This window comes from Anabrus simplex, chromosome 9 (genome assembly GCF_040414725.1).
Source record: "Anabrus simplex isolate iqAnaSimp1 chromosome 9, ASM4041472v1, whole genome shotgun sequence".
Lineage (NCBI taxonomy): Eukaryota > Metazoa > Arthropoda > Insecta > Orthoptera > Tettigoniidae > Anabrus > Anabrus simplex.
Genome location: NC_090273.1, coordinates 129,324,448 through 129,346,453, shown reverse-complemented (window position 1 = coordinate 129,346,453; position 22,006 = coordinate 129,324,448). Strand labels below are relative to the sequence as shown.

Sequence of the window (22,006 nt, the reverse complement as noted above, 5' to 3'; positions counted from 1 at the left end):
GCCAGATATTTCAAAAGATTACTGAATTGCGACGGTCCACAAGAAAGACTGGCAATTAAACGACCGCAGGTAACAATGCCAGATTCAAAGCCACCTGACGAACGTGAGGTATCCAAAATCATCCAGGAGCTAAAAAATAACAAGGCAGCAGGTGAAGACTGTATTGTGGCAGAACAACTCAAAATGGGAAATGCAGAATTAATCTCATCATTGACCCATTTATTTAAAATTATTTGGGAAACGGAAAGAATTCCAGAAGACTGGCCAACTGCTTTAATACATCCATTACACAAAAAAGGGAACAAGAAGGATGTCAATAATTATAGAGGAATTTCGCTGCTTTCGGTCCCATATGAAATGCTGTCTAAAGCCCTTCGAACCAGGGTTGAAGAAAGACTCGGTGAAGAACTGGGCGAGTACCAAGCTGGATTCCGGAAAGGCATATCATGCGCTGAGCAGATTTTTAATCTCAAGAACATCATAAAGTACAAGATGCTGGGACGAAGCAAATATGTTGTAGTCTTCGTGGATTTTAAGAAGGCCTACGATTCGGTAGATAGAGAGACGTTATTCGGAATACTGGAAGAATTTGGTGTGGACAGTAAAACAAGGAATATCATCAAACAGACACTTACCAACACCAAGTCAAAGGTCAAGTTCATGGCTGAAATATCGGAGTCCTTTGAAGTCAAGACTGGTGTGAGACAAGGGCATGGACTCTCACCAATTCTCTTTAACTGTGTCTTGGAAAAGGTGATAAGGAAGTGGAAAGAAGGAATCCCAGACAAAGAAGCATCCCGTATTGGAAGAGGGGCAGGTGCTATACGGATAGACTGCCTGGCATATGCTGATGATATCGCAGTCTTTGCCAGTGACATAGAAATAGCAAAGAAAAGAGTGGAACAACTCCATAGCATAACAGAAATGACTGGACTGCAAATATCATACAGTAAGACTGAATTTATGACCAACAATAAAGAGGCTCCCCAAATGTTAAAGTTGAAAGAGGGGAAAGTAAAAAGAGTAAAGAGCTTCAAGTATCTTGGAGAAATAGTTCAAGAGAATGGATCAGAGAAGCTAGCTCTGATAGAACGAGCGAGAAAAATGGAAACAGCGTATCAGCTCACTAGAGACACCTACAACAAGAAAGCTTTGTCATATGGAGCCAAATTAAGACATCTGGACACAGTCATCAGACCTGAATGCTTATACGCAGCAGAAACATTGGACATGATTGGAAAGGGAGATGTAGAGAACATCAGAAAGAAAGAGAGGAAAATGCTCCGGAAGATCTTGGGCCCGAAAATGAAAGGTGGGGAGAGGAGACTTCGACCCAACAAAGAACTATACCAGAAGACAGAGGAAGTCGTCGTATTGATGAAAAAGCGAAGGCTTCAATTTTATGGACATCTACAGAGAATGGACACCAACCGACTGACAAAAAGGATTTTCAGCTTCTTCAGCCTAAGGAAGACGGAACCAAAATGGTTTCGGGAAGTAAGGACCGACCTGGCCAGGATAGGAGTAGAAAAAGAGGACATACTGGACAGAAACAAATTTAGACAAAAAGTGAAGGAGTTCAAGGGTTTCCAGGAGACTGGGGAAGAACTTGTGAAGAAGAAGAAGAAGAGAACCTACACAGAAGAACAGAAGAAAGGAGTCAGTGCAAGGATGAAGAAGTACTGGCAGAATGTGAAGTCAGGACTGGTGAAAAATAACGTAAAGACTGTAAAATGTGGTCCATAGATGGCCGGAACGATAATAAATAAAAATAAATAATAATTTTGTATGACGCTTTTTAAGGCATTGATTCTCTTATTCATAGTTTTTCTTTTAGCTCAGATTTTGTTAAGACTTCGGAAAGAAAACTTACTGTATGTGGCTCTCGTAAGAGTACCGTTCCCGGTAATAACATGAGAAAGGCTTTTCCAGGACAGCCAACGTGGGATTTGAACCCGCTGTCTCTCAAGTGCACTGATGGATCCAGAGAGCACACGAACGCTCTGACGTAAGTAGGTTGAAGCTAATAATGTTCTTTTTACTACTTACTCCGGTTTCGGATATGAACTCGGGTATACAGTGTTGAGATGAGATTCACATAGCAGGCTACAGGTTTCCGTAGAGAGCAGTGGTAAAATGGGTGAAACTAGCTAGTAGTGGAGTGCATGATCAGAATGAAACTTGAAAACATGCATCGCTTACGCTTTAAAAAATGTTGATATAGCGCTGGAACGTTTCGGCTTATTGTGCTATGATATGTATATATTGTTATGTATACAGATGAAGAGGGATAAAGTACGCCAGATAGCCTACTGACATCAATTCCCCGAGCAAGAGGAATTTGCCATTCGCGACTATGATCTTTCGGAAATCGATTTCAAGACCAGTTTTCTGGTCACTATACTATAAAGCTTCCGCTTTGGCCAGCAAAACTTCTTATGAACCGATCAGGAATTGAAATCGGGCTTCAGAGGTACAACGGCAGTGACTAACCGCTTCACTGTCGTATTCTACTTGGAAGAAAAACAGAACAATCGAGAACCAAATTTCAGATAAAAAGCGTATTTTTTTCACAACTTGCCTTACGTCGCACCAACACAGATATGTCTTATGGCTTTCAAGGCTGCCGACAGTGGGCCTCGAACCCACTATCTCCTGGATGCAAGCTCACAGCTGCGCGCTCCTAATCGCACGGCCAACTCGCCCGGTATGTTTTTAAAGTAAAAAGGGCAGTTTAATCTAAATAGGTTAAGATAGTATTTTATGCATTCTGTCTCAAGGTACGTTTACTTCCTCTTCTTTATCTGTTTACCCTCCAGGGTGGCTTTTTCCCTCGGACTCAGCGAGGGGATCCCACCTCTACCGCCTCAAGGGCAGCGTCTTTGAGCGTGAGACACTTGGTCGGGGATACAACTGAAGAGGAGGACCAGTACCTCGCCCAGGCGGCCTCACCTGCTATACGGAACAGAGGCCTTGGGGAGGGGGATGGGAAGATTGGAAGGAGAGACAAGGAAGCGGGAAGGAAGCGGCCATGGCCTTAAGTTAGGTACCATCCCGGCATTTGCCTGGAGGATAAGTGGGAAACCACGGAAAACCACTTCCAGGATGGCTGATGTGGGAATCGAACCCATCTCTACTCAGTTGACCTCCCGAGGCTGAGTGGACGCCGTTCCAGCCCTCAAACCACTTTTCAAATTTCGTGGCAGAACCGGGAATCGAAACCGAGCCTCCGGGGGTGGCAGCTAATCACACTAACCACTACACCTCAGAGGCGGACTACTTCCTCACCTTCGGCAAAAAAAGGAAAAAAAAGTGATACGGAGCCGTGATCGTGGTTGAAGACGTATTTTGCTTCCCCCCTTGTAACAGACATGCGCAGCTGTATTTCGCGCGCTCTTCAGGCTGGTCAGGCGAGCACAGATGCACAGGGTTCGTTGGGGGTGACAGGCGCTGCCTGAGCCAGTCTCCTGGAAACACGTGGTCCGTACATCCCTTACGTGTTGCATTCGACTGAAGTGCGGTCTGTGATTTAGGTAACGACGTGTTATTAAGTGCGTGTCTCGGACGTCGATTTTTCAGTTATCAATCAATTATGAAAATTGTGGTGCGAGAGTGCTGTCCAAAATGATCGGTCGTTCTCTTCAAGTCCTTGTGGGCTTCCTTTTAGTAGCCGCAATCACGTGAGTTACGTTATTTTACATTAAAAAATATGTAATGTTTATTTGTACAGGGTTTTCAGTCAACCATTCTTTCAACACGTTGCAACATAAATCCACTTACAAAATGGAACATAACATCAATGTACTATAAATGAACTAATATTTTTGTCTGCATTTTGATCGGCTTCTTAGAAATTGATAGTTGTGTGCCGTTCATGTTCAGAATAAGAAAGAAATTCAGTTTTCAAATTTCCGCCATGTCTTTCTGTCTATCTCTCTGTGTGTACGTACGCACACGCATCCGAAAAACTGCTAAACAGAAATTAATGTAATGAATGTATTTATGATCAGGAGAGAATGCTCTACAGACTAGGCTATAAGCAATTTTATTCACGTTGGGTGAAATATAGTTCAGGAGAATGTCTAAAAGTAAATACTCAAATATCTCCGTCAATACCTGTTCTATCGACAAATGATGTAAGTTATAACAAAGCTGTAGACTGTAAAAGTTGCGACCTTACACGCTGTACAAATTTCAGTCAATTAATCACCACTGATCTGTTGTTTACCTAGTCTTTTCTTAAAGAATTGGAAATAATTGGAAATTTATTGAACATCTCCCTTGGTAAATTGTTCCATTCCCAAACTCTTCTTCTATAAATTAATATTTGCCCCAATTTCTCCTCTTGAATTCCAACCTTGATTCACATTGTGATCTTTCCTGCTTTTAAAAAACACTTACTCGTCTACTGATGTCAAACGAATGACAACAAAAATATTTAAGATTTTGTATACTTTTTATTTTCGTTGTCTTTCCGTTGTTAATGTTACCGAAGAATCCTTTGTTACAAAGAGAGGAGATATTGTAGATTTTTATCTTCCTTGTCTCATACTTTTATCACATTAGAAAGGTTGATAGTCTCGTCTTTGAATGACACGCGATCTACCTCTCCGGGTGGAACAACTTATATCTTCTCTGAGTCATACATGTTCACGTAACTATTATACTGGTACTGACCACTCTGATGCATATTATTCGAGCTATTATTCATGCTATTCAGACGTTGTGAGTTGACACAACAGTTCCCCGCTGTCTGTGGTCAGGTCATTCCAGCACTGGAATTTGGCATTGATAGATCGCAAGCGTACAGTAGTTCTGTTCGGGAATCTATGCCAATTTTCTTTTGATCGAGCATTTCATTTGAATGCATTGCTATTTTCTGAAACATTTAACTTGGTTAATAATTATTTTTCTCCATTTACCCGAACCGCCTATTTAATAGATAGATAGATAGATAGATAGATAGATGGATCAGCTATTTGTTTTACGTCGCACCGACACAGATAGGTCTTATGGCGACGATGGGATAGGCCTAGGAATGGGAAGGAAGCGGCCGTGGCCTTAATTAATGTACAGCCCCAGCATTTGCCTGGTGTGAAAATGGGAAACCACGGAAAACGATCTTCAGGGCTCCCGACAGTGGGGTTCGAACCCACTATCTCCCGATTACTGGATACTGACCGCACTTAAGCGACTGCAGCTATCGAGCTCGGTTGGATAGATAGATAATTTTAACTGGCAAAGTTAGGGATATGTCTCCCTGTGTTACACTTAATCAGTGAATGCATAAATAACATAAAATAAACAGTAAGATATTAAAATATAGACTATAATAATAATAATAATAATAATAACGTTATTGCTTTTACGCCCCGCTAACTTCTCTTGATTGAACGTGCGGTTAGGAGCGCGCAGTTATGAGCATGCATCCGGGAGACAGTGGGTTCGAACCCCACTGTCGGCAGCCCTGAAGATGGTTTTCCGTGGTTTCCCACTTTCACACCAGGCAGATGCTGGAGCTGTACCTTAATTGAGGCCACGGCTGCTTCCTTCGCATTCCTAAGCCTTTCCTATTCCATCGTTGCCATGAGACTTACCTATGTCGGTGCGATGTAAAGCAAAAGAAAAAAATACTCTTGAAGGTTTTTGGAGACGCAGAGGTGCCGGAATTTAGTCCCGTAGGAGTTCTTTTACGAGCTACTAAATTTACCGAAATTGACTTCTTTGAGCACCTTCAAATACCACCAGATTGAGCCAGGATCGAACCTGCCAAGTAGGGGTCAGAAGGCCAGCGTCTCAACCATCTGAGACACTCAGCCCAGCTAGACTGAAATGAATTACTGTGCTATCTTACTGTACATAAAATATCTATTCTACTACATGATATAAAATGAATGAACATGTTGCTTCCTAAGTACAATAATATAATACCTACGAAGAAATTAACTTACAATGAATTACAATAATAATAATAATAATAATAATAATAATAATAATAATAATAATAATAATAATAATAATAATAATAATGAAATGTCGCATGGCTTTTAGTGCCGGGATATCCCAGGACGAGTTCGGCTCGCCAGGTGCAGGGCTTTCTATTTGACTCCCGTAGACGACCTGCGCGTCGTGATGAGGATGAAATGATGATGAAGACAACACATACACCCAACCCACGTGCCATTGGAAGTAACCAATTAAGGTTAAAATCCCCGTCCCGGCCTGGAATCGAACCCGGGACCCTCTGAACCGAAGGCCAGTACGCTGACCGTTCAGCCAACGAATCGGAAATAATAATAATAATAATAATAATAATAATAATAATAATAATAATAATAATAATAATAATAATAATGATAAAAGACTGTCGTATTACGATCTTATCTCATGGAGATATTTTGAGCACCATCTTTTGAATCTTCCGTGGTTTGATGTCCTAGAGAAAGAATAAGAACAATCATATAAGTTACGTAAATCACAGTTAATTTTCTAATTGGTAAATTTAATCCTAAGAAAAGTAGCGTGTACTTTTACGTTTCTCTTGACATCGTGATCCTTCGGGTACGAAGTTCCATGACATGGTACATTTTTATCCCGGTCTCTCTATTTTTTTTTTGCAAACCTTTCTAGCTTTTGTGAACTCGATAACGGATTTTTGTACAGGTATAACTTCAGTAACGGGACAGGAGAGTAAAAATATTTTCTTCAGCTCATCCCAGGCACTTCTAGGGGTCGCTGGAATCATTCAGGCTTATTTTGGATATGGCTGGTTGCCTTTCTTAACGCCATGTGATTTTTGAGATAGTAGTCTCAACCCAGGATCGAATGGGATTCGAAACTCTGCCTTCCGGCTGGGTAGCAAGCAACTATGCCACTGAGATAATCACGGCCCCTCTTCCATTAATGGTACAAGATTTGAAAATCCACAGCCTGTTTCCAGTCATTCAACCGGGCCAGGGATGGAATGAATGAAACCTCCATCTAGCGGCAAGGATAGGTGTCGTGCCGGCTGCCGAAGCCTGTCACACTCCTCTGGGGCGATGATTAATGACTGACAGATGAAATAAAATCATTATGTAGAGTGTTGCTGGAATGAATGATGACAGGGAAAATCCGAAGTACCCAGAGAAAAACCGCCTCCGCATTGTCCAGCACAAATCTCACACGGAGTGACCGGGATCTGAGCCACGAAACCCAGCGGTGAAAGGCCGGCGCGCAGCCGCTAGAGCCACGGAGGCTCTGGTACAAGATATAAAGTACTTAAATTAAGAAGCGGAATCTTATCAGTTTTATCTCTCTCTCTCTCTCTCTCTCTCTCTCTCTCTCTCTTTCTCTGGGCGGGTAACCAATGCATACGGTTCAGCCACAGTGATGTTTTGGTTACGTCACAGACCGTGATGTTCAAGCTTGATCATTGCGACAATACCCGAGTTCGAAGAAAAAAAATAAAGAAAGAAAAAGGCTTCACCAAATCTAGTTGGAAAGAATCAGTGGGAAGAACGGTATATTTTTGGCAAGCAGGAGATCGTGGAAAATGCCTTCTGTGTGGGCAGTCTGTTATATGGACAAGGTATAATGTAGAAAGTCACTACAAAACACATGAAATTTTAAAAAGAAACCACTTTTTCCTTTGCAAAAATAAATTGATCATAATAATATGTTTCGCGGTCATGGTCATCCGTCAACGGCTGCTAATTTCAGATGACTGCCAGCCATAGCCTGCACGGTTGCTAGGCAACATTGGCCATTCATGCCTACTGTACATCACAGCCTGCACGGTTGCTTGAGTTAAACTTCCATCACACATTGTGACGCTAACTTCCGTAACGCAAATTTTCAGATGACCCCCAGTCACAAGACATGTTTATTGTTAAAATAAAATCAGTAATCACCACCACCACTACTAAACGAAACATGCTCATTGGCGTTAGATTATTGTAGGGGATGACTGATCAAACTGGTTGAAGGTAAGTTTTAAATATTATTTTCAGAAACTCAATCTATAGGGAACGTCACAATACACTAGAACAGTGTGCAAAACCAAGCATAGAACTTTTCAAAAGACGAATTTGAATTATTACTGAATGAAGACCAGGAATTTTTATTGGAATATTTCTCATTCCCATAGCCCACCTGGTGGTCGTTATCGTTAAGGCGTCAAGTCTACATGGTCTGACACTGTGGTTATCTGGTTTGAGCCCCGTTGTTGCAAAAATAATTCACCATCAGAATGTTGGCAGATTGCGTGCCAACAGCCAGGATTCAACTTCAAACCTCTCCTCAGTGTTCTCAAGAAATGTATACACTTGTGCACTTTCACTTCAAGCTTTCTTTTCAACTTGCGTTTCTCTTTCGTTTCAACTTTAAATTCAATTGCATGCCTCAACGCACGCCTTAAAGGAAAGCCATTTCGTGTCCACATTCAATCGTTAGTTCCTTGTCTCAAGCGCAATGGATCGGATTGGCGTGTGTTTGATCGTTACTATCAGCGCAGCTGAGACTATTAACCGTATAAAGTAATACGTTTAGACGAAGGCTTTCGAAAACTTCACAAGAATGTCTAAAGTAAACTTTGATACATTATTGAGACTAACTGGATCCAAAATTACGAGTACCAAGGCCGATACACGTTTCTCGTGACGTAATACCTCCAGAAAACAAACTATAACTCTTAGATTGCTAGCAACCGGAGACTCATTCACGTCACTCATGTATTTATTTCGTGTCTCTAACCAGTGCATATCTAAATTCATTCCATTTATTTTAAGGGATTGGCTAGATTCAAAACTGGCGGAAATAAAAAGGAAATATTGCCAACCCAAGAATAAATGAACATCAATCAGAAAAAAGAAACTTATGAATACAAAACTTCTTTAAATCAAAAGTTCTTTCACTTCGCACCAGGGCGCATGATCATAGTTTTTAGTAGTGACATCTGTGGAAGAATGCCCAAACTTCTTGATGGATAGCAAACAAAACTAGTAGAAATACAGTCAGTTCAGGAAACTTCACAATAACAAAATTACATCATATTTTAGTGGTGACATATTCTGAGTAAATTTCTAAGTTGGTCATAAATATCAATTTCACTGTTTCACCCAACGAGCTAGAATATTCTAGCTCGTTGGTTTCATCAATAGAGGAGTTCATTTAGGCGCTAGATTTAAATGCGCGGCGTTGTGGAGTACCTCCCGGTACAATTATGATGATGATGATGATGATGATGATGATGATTATATCTGTTTACCATCCAGGGCTGTTTTTCCCTTGGATTCAGCGAGGGAACCCAGTTCTACCGCATCAAGGGCAGTGTCCCTGAATGTGAGACATTTCGTCGGGGAGATACAGCTGGGGAGGAGGATTAGTACCTCGCCCAGGCGACCTCACCTGCTAGGCTGCAGGGATGGAAGGATTGGAAGGGATATGCAAGGAATTGAGAAGGAAGCGGCCGTGGCGTTAAGTACCATTCCGGCATTTGCCTGGAGAAGAAGTGGGAAACCACGGAAAACCACTTAGCCATGGCTCGAGAGTTCTTAGCGCTACTTGGAGCCTCTTCCGAGCGCACGCTAGTTGTGGGTGTTGGACTGTGATAGCAGTGTCATTAGCGTAGAGGTATGTGGTAGTGAGTTCCGTAGTGGGCATGTCATTTGTATATAGGACGAAGAGGATTGGGCCAATAAGTGACCCTTGGGCTACGCCCGCTCTAATCCTTCGCGTGCTTGACAGCGTGTTGTGTGCGTCTACTTGGAACTCTCGGCCCTCCAGATAGGATTTGATTAGCCTTATATAGCCTGGGTGGAATTCGAGGTCAATTAGCTTTGCTAGTAGGCCTTCGTGCCAGACTTTGTCAAATGCTTTCTGGATATCAAGGAAAACCGAACCAGTGTCCCCTCGTTTATTGAAACCTATGGTCGCTTTTTCTATGAATCGCGTGAGCAGTTGTGGGGCTGAATGCCCGTTCCTGAAGCCAAATTGCTCGTTGCGAATTATTCCTCTTTCCTTGATGTGCCCTATTAACCTTTTTAGTAGTATTTTCTCAAATACTTTACTGAGGGCGTCTAGGAGGCTGATAGGCCTATAATTATTTGGGTCTGACTTGTCTTTGCCTGGTTTTCCAAATACGAGTATTCTAGCTCTTTTCCATTGTTCAGGGTAGTATTGGAGTCTGAACATTGCATTGAAGATGCTGGTAAGTAGTGTTAGGGCTTTGTGTGTTAATTTCTTAATTATAATATTCTGTATCTCGTCTGGGCTAGGCGCCTTCTTGGGGGTTAAGATGACTTATAATCCATTTAATTTCGTGCATATTTGTCCTCTTAAGCTCTGGCTTAGGTGCGTTTTCGAGGAACTCAGCTACCTTTGCCTCGGTTTGCCTGGTGAAGGCAGGGTCAGATGGTATTTCGTTCGGAGTGAATGCCGCTTCGATCGAGTCCGCTATGACTTCTGCTTTATCACGGTTCTCATATACCGGGCCGTTTGGTCCCTTAATAGTAGGGATGCTGTGTGTTTCACGAGTGAAGTGTCTCGCTAGGTTCCACACAGGCCTGGTGTTTGTGTCGAATAGACGGAGTTTATTGTTCCATTCTCGCGACCTACATTCCTGTAGTTTGGTTTGTATTTCGGTATTGAGTTCATTTTTCATAATTCTGTCGTAGCCTCTATGGTGTCGTGCCCAGTTGCGTCTGTGGCTGTTGCGCTTGCGTATTAATTCCTTAATGTGGGCTGGAATTTCGAATTGTGGGTATTCTTTGTGTTTGCTTTCTGGTATGCTCGTTGCTGCGGCTGCCTGGATTGCTTCTACTAGGGTTTTGACTGCTTCGTCAATTTGGGCTGTGCTGTCTAATAGCATACCCTCACTTCCCTGTAGGAGTGTGTCTAGTTTGTGTTCGAATTTTCCCCACTTGGTTGCTTTATAGTTGAGCCTACGCTTGGGGTTGTTTTCATATTCCTCTGGGTTCGCATCTAGTGTAAATATCACTGGTTGGTGCCTCGACCCAAGGTCGTTCACTACCGTTATGCTATGCCTTTGAGGAATATGTCGCAGTAGGGCTATGTCTAGTATATCGTCGACCTGATCGTTTGGCGCTAGGAACGTGGGTTCGCTGGGGGCTGTTACCACATAGTCCTGGGATAGGATGTGGTTGTACAGCTTTGTGCCTTCTGAGTTAGGTTTCAGGCAGCCCCAGCTGGCGTGTTTCGAATTTAGGTCTCCACCTAGGATCGTGTTTCGATTTAGCCTTAGTACTGCGTCTATGTCTTGTGTGTTCAGGCTTTCCGGTCTGGAGTATGCCGCTATGACATTTATGAGTGTTCCTCGGACTGGCATGGCAATTCCACATGCCTCCAGTTCGACCAGCTCTGGTATGTCTACCTCCATATGTTTGATGTCCTTTCTTATCAGAATTGCCACCCCTCCAACTCCGTTGGCCTTATCGCTTCTGTGTATTTTGTAGCCTCTTATGTTGAACTTCTTCCCCGGTGGGAGGAACGTTTCTGTTAAGAGTGCTACGTGAATAGTGTTCGCGACTAGGAAGGGTTCGAGTTCGTATTTCCTGGACCTAACGCCCTGGCAGTTCCATATTAGTACTCGAAGCCCTTGCGTGTTATTGTTATCGTTATTATTATTATTATTATTATTATTATTATTATTATTATTATTATTATTATTATTATTCTCGTTGAGTTGTTCAGCCATCTTGGGTTAGGAGTTCGTATATTGCATTCGCCAGGTCCCTCAGACAGGGGAAGGGCAGCAAGTTGGCTATCATAACTGCAGAGGTTATGATTGCAGTGAGGTTCAAGTTCGGGAAGATGGTTTTCAGGTTTACCTCTTTCCTTTCCTTGAATGTTCTCCCTGCCGTGTCCCCCTCGGGCTGTTGTACCTGGCTTGGAGATTTGTGTGTATGTGGTGAGATGGGTCTGTTTGTTGTGGTGTTGGGGGCGGTGCCTCGGATGCTAGTTTTTTGTCGGCAGGTTGTCTGCGGGGGGGGGGGTTGGAGCTGGCCCGGGGGTGGGGGGGCTGGGGCAGCTCGGGGGCAGCGTGCGTGGGCTTAACCTTGTAGTTATTGGGGGTAGGGCCTTTTTCTTTGAGTAGTTCCTGGAGGTCTTACTTTGGACGGAGGTGGGGGGGGGGGGGGGTTCTTGGGCTGAGGGCCCAGGGTTGCAATGGAATGAACTCGAACAAAGCTTACTAAGTACACAGTGCAATAAGATATCAATATCATATTAAATAATTATTATTTTGCTACATACACCACTGAGAACAATAATTATTCATAGCCATCTATGTACGAAATATAAGAGTTGGTAACGAATCGAATAACATACAACCTGTGATATATTTTCCATATTTATACAGGGCAAAAAATTTTCATTCGTCAAGTCAGTTCACCAGAATATCTAACCAAACTGAAGAAAGCTCCTGACTTCAGGAACAAGTAACAAACCTAGAGAACTACTGTATTTGGCACTGACTAACATCAAAGGAACCACTAAGGTCTTGAGTTGACTCTCAGTATATCAGGCAAGTGCAATTTTTAGAGTGAAAGGGATAGTCCTGTGGAATTTCCCGGGAGGGAGCCGGAGTGAGTCACGCTCAGTTGTAAACAGCTAATGGACTGGGGGCGATTGTCACACATTTTAATCTGGGAGCGATTGTCACTAGGGGCGAATGATATACAGTATATTCTGAATAATAAAAACATTAGGCCATGTTTTTCCAATGTTGCCTTTGAAGCGGGCTACGCATTCATTCTATTCAAACAGTTTTCCCTGACCTCCCTACGTTGGTGAAAAAATGCACAAAGACAATTATACTCCATTGTAGTTTACTTCGTCCGCATCCATAGCTGAGTGATCAGCGTTGGCGTTCGGTTTCGGGGTTCCGAGTTCGATTCCCTGCCGGGTGGCGGGATTTTAGTTTTAAATGATAAATTCTCTTGACTGGGCGACTGCAACTCGTAAAACAACACATCGTGATGTTTCGCAAGCCATTACAAAAGCTGTCTGACCAAGAATGTTCGCAGGGAAGTTCTGATGAGAGTTACCAGTATATATCCATGTGAAGTATGTCTCGTATGGCACAGATAATCAGAGGGCCTACCTTACGAGGGCTTCACAAAGTTAGCAAGAGCTACACGAAGTTGTTAAATTACCATTGGGCTAGCATTTTCACATTGTGGTCCCCTTAAAACACCAATCACTAGCACTACGAGATTTCTCTCTTGCTTCTTTTTTTTTTTTTTTTTTTTTTAGTGTACGCAATCGTCATTGATCTGCATTTAGAGCTGTCGCCCAGATGTCGGATTCCCTATTAATTGTTTACGCAGTCTTAAATGATTCCAAGGAAATTGGAAATTCATCGAACATTTTACTAGTGGTAATATTCCTGTCTCTAATTCCTCTTCCTGTAAATGAATATTTACCCCAAATTGTCCTCTTGAGTTCCATATTCCCTGGACAGTAAAAATACATGGAATAGAGAAGATCAAGAAATACATTTTGCACAAGTTTTATTACACAGAGTGTATGAGAACTGTAAAAAAAAAAAAAAAAAAAAAAATATCAGGGTTGCTCTTCGTGTTATGTTAAGAAAGATGGTGCAATCGGGTTAACGGAGAAAATTTTTCTTTCCGAGGAAATGAAGTTACTTTGTTATTTCCGAACTCGCGATTCAAATTGACGAACTTGCCGTATTTGCTATGCCAGAGAGTCACTGCCTATTGCTGTGCGTCAGAGGATAGAAGGGAAGGGAGGGGAAGCGGGAGACAGAGAGAGAATGGAAAGTTTCTCGTTCGTTTCGCATAGTCGCATCCTAGCCCCAGTAGGCAGTATGCAGTTTGTTCTGCACAAATCGACCACTATGCGAACTCCGTGGAAAGAGAAGATGAATTTGTACCAAGAATACGGGCATATTTCCAGGTCGTTCGCGACACACCACATATCCTGAATAGAGTCCAAAGGTCACTACTACACCGTTGTGAACTGTACATCGAAGTAGAAACAGGGCATATTGAACATCCGCTGTAATCAAACCATTGGGCATATTGATTCTTTCGTTGAGTATTTCATTCCATTTACAAAGTTGTGTGTGTCTACCGGGTGAAGATGTTTTTTCATGGTTTCTCATCTTCACACCAGGCAAATGCTTGGGATGTACCTTAAGGCCACGGCCACATCCTTCCAACACATTAGCCTTTCCCATCTCACCCCCCTGTGGGTGGGGGCGGTAGAATAACACTAACGGTATCCCCTGCCTGTCGTAAGAGGCGACTAAAAGGGACCTCAGGGGCTCTGAACTTTGGAGCGTGGGTTGGCGACCACGGGTCCCTTAGCTGAGTGCTGGCATTGCTTACACTTACTTGTGCCAGGCTCCTCACTTTCATCTATCCTATCCGACCTCTCTTGGTCAACTCTTGTTCTTTTCCGACCCCGACGCTATTAGGTTTGCGAGGGATAGGGAGTCCTTCATTTTCACGCCCTTCGTGGCCCTTGTTTTCCTTTGGCCGATGTCTTCATTTTTCGAAGTGTCGGATCCCTTCCATTTTTCCCTCTGATTAATGTTGTATAGAGGATGGTTGCCTAGTTGTAGTTCCTCTTAAAACAATAATCACCACCACCACCACCACCACCACCATCACCACCACCACCACTACCACCACTACCACCACTATCCTATCCCACCGTCGCCATAAGACCTATCTGTGTTGGGGAGACGTGAAGCCACTAGCAAAAAACAAAAAAAGAAACAAAAACAAAGTTGTGATTGAAGGAATACACAATCCTGGGGCGGTAGCGTTGTATCTTCGGGCATGTTATAAATAATAAAGAACGTTACTGCGACCAACAGACGAGAGAGGAAACGATCTGCTGCATTCTTTGACTGATAAGCGAGTCTTAATTGCAGTGTGTTCTTGTACTGTGTGTGCAGCTACGGCTGCTTAATAAACGAACTGTGGATATTGAATGTAAGAGACCACAATAATCCTGTGCGAGTTGAACGAGGAAACTTGTGCATCCCCACGGAGCATTATCTCTGTCCCCATCATACACCCCACTTCCCCTTCCTCCCTTCTCTTCCCTGAAGCACGGCAGCGGCTTGTGCTCTGACATAGCAAATACGGCGAGTTCGTCAGTTTGAATTGTCTGCCCGGAAGTAAAAAAGGAACCTGATTTTCTCGAAATGAGCAATTTTCTCCGCCAATCCGATTGCACCATCGTTCTTAACATAACATGAAGAGCATCCCTGATTCTCTATTCGGTATAGTTCTGATACATCCTGTATATACGAGGGCTTGGGCATAAGTCATTGCAACTATTTTTTCCTCACATGTGCACGGTGCTACAATACAATGGCCATATATCTTGGAAAGTACGACACACAGAGTGCCTGGACACAGCACGAGATAGCGATGTATTCGACAGGTATCACGCACAGGGCGATGAGACTGTAGTAGTGAGTCAGGTTCCGTGCAGAATGGACAACTTCAGCGATGGGGGATGGGAATACTGGAACACCCGCCATACTCGCCGGACCTGTCTCCGAGCGATTTTGACTTCATCCCCAAAGACAAAGAACTATTGCATGGAATGTGGTGTGGGACACGAGAGGACATTGTCAACGCTGCAAAACATAAAATTACCCCCTGTGGGTGAGGGAGGCAGACGAAGAATTCACCCATGGTATCCCCTACCTGTCGTAAGAGGCGACTAAAAGGGGTGACCAAGGGATGATCCAATTAGAAAATGAAACTACTTGTAATTAGTACCATCACGCAGGGAACACCATGGGTTGCATTTACTTGCGCGTAGTACCACTCTGTGGTTTCCCATTTTCACACCAGGCAAATGCCGGGGCTGTACCTTAATTAAGGCCACGGCCGCTTCCTTCCAATTCCTAGGCCTTCCCTACCCCATCGTCGCCATAAGACATATCTATGTCGGTGCGACGTAAAGCAAAAAAAAAAAAAAAAAAAAAAAAAAAAAGAACCACTCTGTTAGGTACGCAATAGGTTTGTGATTAGTAGCGACAGTTTGTGAATCAGGATGGGGGTCCTACAGTACCTGTGATTCGTACGCCTATATGAGCGACACCATGGTTCTGCCTTACCTATGCTCCGTTCCCACGATGTGAGGAATTCCACGGGATAGTACGGGTCCCTGTGGTTAGTCCATTATGTGAGGAACGCCATGGGTTTGCGTTGCCTGCAAACAGCGCCGCAAAGTACGAAACACCATAGGTCTGTGTTACAAATGCGCATTAGACTACCTGTGAATAGTACCATAATGTGTAGAATACCGCGAGTCGCCGCTACTTTTGATTAGTACCGCAAGATTACACATAGCATGGTTCTACTTTCCTAGCGATAAGTACCATTATGAGGGGCTGACGACCTGGATTCCTAGCGATAAGTACCATTATGAGGGGCTGACGACCTGGATTTTGGACCCGTTTCGACTATAGGCATAATCGATTCAGCATCCCTTGGTCGGTAATAGGATTGTTTTGTGCCAGCTTCTGTGCATGTAAGGCACTGTGGGTCGGATCCACTGATCGTTTTAAATTCATATCCGTCCATCCATTCATTCTTCGTCCTCATGCTTTGAATTCTGGTCAGTGGAGGATTTTGGTATTTTAAGTTGTCTTTTCATTTCGTCTCATTCCATACCATTAGGGGCCGATGACCTCGATGTTAGGCCCCTTTAACAACAAACATCAATCAATCAAACATGAAATTGCAAAATTCACAAATGTGAGGTGACTGGTATCCGACGTCTGCATATCACTGTCAACAGCACGTGTTCATTCTAGGGGACTACTTTGAAGATTTACTGTTTGACGGTTTCTGTACTCTCCGAGAATAAATACTACGTAGCACAAGGATTTCATAGCTATCAGTTTCCTCACTTTATATCCTACACCCGCTAAATCCGCTCGACTTTATTCATACATTCCACTGCAATTTATGCTCGCCACTCCCATCTGTATATTTCCATTTGTCTGATAGATCCCGCATTCGTAAGAAAAAAATTAGTTGCCATGACTTATGCCCAACCCTTGTAGCTTTTGGATACAGCTAAAGTGAACGGCGAAAACTAACATTTTTCCTTTTTGCCCCCCTTTAATATCATTTGATATTCATATTTTATTCTTTCATGTCTTTGATTACTCTTCTCAAGCTTTTTCGTATAACAAGAATACATCGCCTATTGCGGACCTCACTCATGGCTGTAAGCAGGGGCGAAGCGTCAGGGGAGACAGGGTAGACAGCGTGTACCCTTAACATTTTGTGAAAGAAATATTGTCTAGTTAATTCAATTATTTTTTAGAACATTAAATTATTTCCAAATTCGTGACATTATTGTATTCGCCGCTTTACTTATTTTCGTCTCACTTCGGCAATGCTAAGGCTCGCGTTAGTTACACGAAGCACGTAGGCGAAAGTAGACGCTGTCCATTCTGTGTATTTTCCCTCTGATTTTCAAAGCTTTCAGATAGAGCAACACTAACGCTATCTGTAGGTGCTGACTGTGGAACTATGACTTTCCTATAGCGAGATGTCTCCGCCCAGTAGACAGACTTACCAGCGTCTCTTCTTGCTCTCATTGGCTAGTATTTGGATCTCTCTTATAAAGGTGCTCTTATTGGCTACCATCTTAGACATGCTTTTAATGTTATTAATTTACTTTATTATAAGACACGTCTAAAAAGAAATGAATAATATTTAAATACGAAGTATAGTAAACTTACACCTAATAAATGAATGACAGCATCAAAACCCTTCAAGTACGTGCATTTTCTTGCCCGCCAATATTAGTTGCGGTATTATAACCCCAACAACTATTGGCTTCCAGTCTTAATAAGGTACTCCAGAGTACGCATACGGAAAAAATTGCTTAACTTGATGCTGTATATTCCGTTAAAGTCAGTTTCTAGTGAACGCGCCATGAGTGCATTCAAACGAATTAAAACGTTCCTATTTAAGGAATTGGATGACCAACCAGAGACTGTCTAAGTTGGGAACTCAAGCTATAGAGAAGAAATTTCTGTGGAATCTTAGCAAGACGCCTGACTCCAAGACGAGAGTAATAGATATATTTGCGGGAATGAAGGACAGGCGGATTTACAAGAACATTGTTTAAGGTGACTTGTACGAACTATTTATTTCTTATTTCTCTTATTAAATCTATATACCGGTAACAATGAAATATATTGCTATTTTTATTCTGAAAGTGTGTTGTTATTAGACAACTCCTGCGGCCTATTTCGTCTATATTTAAAAATGAAGCAAGTGCACGTAAGATTAACTTATAGGTTGTTTTAGGGTTTGTCTTATTTTCAGAGTCATTAATATAATACTGAATACAGATGTATGCGTCGAAAACAAAATTCCATATAATAATATGACTTAAACAGTTTAAATAAAAGAAATCTTTGTCTACCCCCTTACTTAGTTCACGCTTCGCCACTGGCTGTAAGTTCAATGTACCCCATGAAAAATACCTAAATGATAATTTTTAAAATATGAGTACCTGACTAATTATTGATTATAAACCATTATTTCAAATATGCATTGTAAATAAGACGAGGCTGTGAAATGAAATACATTTTATAACACATCACAATAAATTTATGAGTTTGTGCCTGGATCATGTAGCCTATAATACAATGATACTAAAGTAACACAGGGTACCCTGTTTGTATGAAAGTTTCAGAAAACGCTAGATTGTAGCCTCAGTATCAAATTAATAAATAAGGATGAAGAATTTTCAATTGTAATTCTGGAATTCAGACATTACGAACCATCAATATTTCAATGGGATGTGTCTGCCTTCATGGCGTTACACAGTTTCTGATGTATCGTAGTCCAGGTGAAACTTTGAAATTAAACGTGGCTCCATATATACATATTTAACTTTCTTCTTATTTATTTCCATATTTGAAGTTTCTTAAATTAAGTTAAGTTTTCTCCCACTGAAGGCTGTTCGCGTACCTCACTAAAAGTTCATTCATTCATCCACTCAATTACGAATGCTCTCTCCCCAGTTGGTGGCTGTTCGTGACTGGGTGAGAAGAGTGTTCATTCATTCATTCATTCATTCATCCATTCCTGCACGAACGCGATTCAGTGATGAAATCATTCATTTCATTTCATTTCATTTCATTTCAGCTCCAGTACAATTCCGTTCAGCTCCAATTCAATTCAATTGACGAAAAACTCTCTCCGTAACTGGGAGAGAGGACGTTTCTAAATACAGTTCTTTCATTCATCCACTCAAAGCATGAATGCTCTGTCCCCAGTCGGTGGCTATCCATGACTGGGTGAGAAGAGGATTGATTGATTGATTGATTGATTGATTCATTCATTCATTCATGCACGAACACGATTCAATAATGAAATCGTTCATTTCAAATCAAATCAAATCAAATCAAATCAAATCAAATCAAATCAAATCAAATCAAATCAAATCAAATCAAATCAAATCAAATCAAATCAAATCAAATCAAATCAAATCAAATCAAATCAAATCAAATCAAATCAAATCAAATCAAATCAAATCAAATCAAATCAAATCAAATCAAATCAAATCAAATCAAATCAAATCAAATCAAATCAAATCAAATCAAATCAAATCAAATCAAATCAAATCAAATCAAATCAAATCAAATCAAATCAAATCAAATCAAATCAAATCAAATCAAATCAAATCAAATCAAATCAAATCAAATCAAATCAAATCAAATCAAATCAAATCAAATCAAATCAAATCAAATCAAATCAAATCAAATCAAATCAAATCAAATCAAATCAAATCAAATCAAATCAAATCAAATCAAATCAAATCATTCATGAAATTCTCTCCCCAGCTGGTGGCTATTCGTGACTGGGTGAGAAGAGTGTTAATTCATTCATGCACGAACACGATCCAATGATGACATAATTCAATTCAATTCAATTCAATTCAATTCAATTCAATTCAATTCAATTCAATTCAATTCAATTCATTCCATAAAACTCTCTCCCCAGTTGGCGGTTATTCGTGACTGGGAGAGTGGACATTTTAAGTACAGTTCTTTCATTCCACCACTCAATCATGAATGCTCTCTCTCCAGAGTTGGTGGCTATCCGTGACTGCGTGAGAAGAGTGTTCATTCATTCATTCATTCATTCATTCATTCATGAAATCATTAACTTACCCATTCATATTGTCATTCATTCCATTCATTCATAATATATGTTGTAATTTTAGAGTAACTCTATAAAGACTGATGACACAAAAGTAAGCACTAATACAACATAGGAAGGGTAAGATACAAGTTTGTCCTAGACTATACAGGGTGTACCAAAACACGACGGCAAAAATTTAGGAATGGATTCCTCATATAGAGAGAAGGAAAAAATGTTATGTCAGCATGGGTCCGGAGACGTATACTTACAGATTTATTCAAGCTTTGTGACACAAATTAATGTTAGTAATCATGTACATGACCTGTATGCTGCAAAAAATTCGAGACACCGGTTACAATTGTTACATAAGTAATCATGTTGTGAATGAATCTGGTGTGAGTCTCAAAATACCATAGCTCACACATCTGGAGACTGGTACAAGAAAACCTGTTGTATCCGTATCATCTGCAGCGTGTACAAGCCTTGTCTCCTGCGGATTATCCTGCAAGTGTAACGTTCTGTCGGTGGTTCCTACAATAATGCGATATGACACCTAACTTCGCAGCTTCCGTGTTGTTCACAGATGAAGCGACATTCTCAAGAGACGGAATACAGAATTTCCATAATCAACACGTATGGAGTGATACAAATCCTCATGCAATCATCCAATCTTCTCATCAACAGAGGTTCGCCATTAAAATCTGGGCAGGCATTGTTGGTGATACCTTGTTGGGACCATACGTTCTTCCGAATAGGCTTATTCGACAGAACTACACGAATTTCTTGCGTACTGCATTGCCTGATTACTTGGAAGACATGCCACTTGCATCCCAACGACAAATGTTTTTCATGCATGATGGCGCTCCAGCACATCTCAGTCTACCTGCCCCCAGGTACCTGAATACCCATTTTTCTTAGAGTTGGTTAGGTAGAGGACCGATTGCTTGGCCAGCATGCTCTCCTGACTTGAACCCCCTGGACTTTTACCTGTGAGGACACGTTAAGTCTCTCGTGTAAGTGACTCCTGTTCCTGATTAAGCCACTTCACGTCAGCGCACTGTTACAACCTGTTAGGCAGTACGCACTACACCAGGCATTTTTGATCAAGTGCGTAACTCTATGCAACGACGAGTGGAGGCTTGTATTCAAGCTGTAGGTCGTCACTTTGAAAATTTCCTCTGATACACGCTCAAAGTGTTTCAGCTGCCGTTACAGATGCACTGTGTAAATGTACAAACGTTTGAATAAATCTGTAAGTATACGTTTCCAGACCCATGTAGTCATAAACATTTTTCTTCTCTGTATGTGAGGAATCGATTCCAAAATTCTTGCCGTCGAGTTTTGGTACACCCTGTATAACTCTGTTAACGCCTAGGACATAATAAACACATTTTAAAGAAACTGGACTGAAACAATTAATAAGTTTAATTGTGATATTTAATTTAGTAATACAAGGCCGTACTCAGGAATTTTTTCGGAAGGGGTTAGGATTTTTTGGAGGGAGGGGCGGTGATCCAAAAGAAACTATAGTAACACATATTTTTCATTTTTAAATAGATTTTACAGAAATAACAGTTTGAGTTTTAGAGCAGTACCTTTTACGAATCAGCGGGTGAAGTAGAAAGGTAAATTCATAACGGTCTGGTAGGCAGAACGCGCTTTAACACGTGCGTGCAGTACAACACAAAGATTTGTTTAAAAGTCGAGGTAATATGTTTCACTGAAAGTATTAGAAATATTTAGAGGTTTGATTCATTTTTAAACACTCTTCTTGCGGCTCAATAACATGGATTTATTTCTATATGATTATTAAAATCGATTGTTATTGTGAAAATTAC

General features: G+C 41.5%; 1 protein-coding gene across 1 annotated transcript in view; it reads left to right on the top strand.

Annotated features, from left to right (window-relative positions):
* Window positions 1-3,585: 3,585 nt before the first annotated feature.
* LOC136880906 (glycine receptor subunit alpha-3) overlaps window positions 3,586-22,006 on the top strand; it is a 733,896-nt gene continuing 715,475 nt past the window's right edge. Inside the window, exon 1 of the mRNA XM_068229231.1 lies at window positions 3,586-3,680. Coding sequence (XP_068085332.1) covers window positions 3,625-3,680 — 56 coding nt within the window. The 5' untranslated portion in view covers window positions 3,586-3,624. The remainder of the gene's footprint in view (window positions 3,681-22,006) is intronic.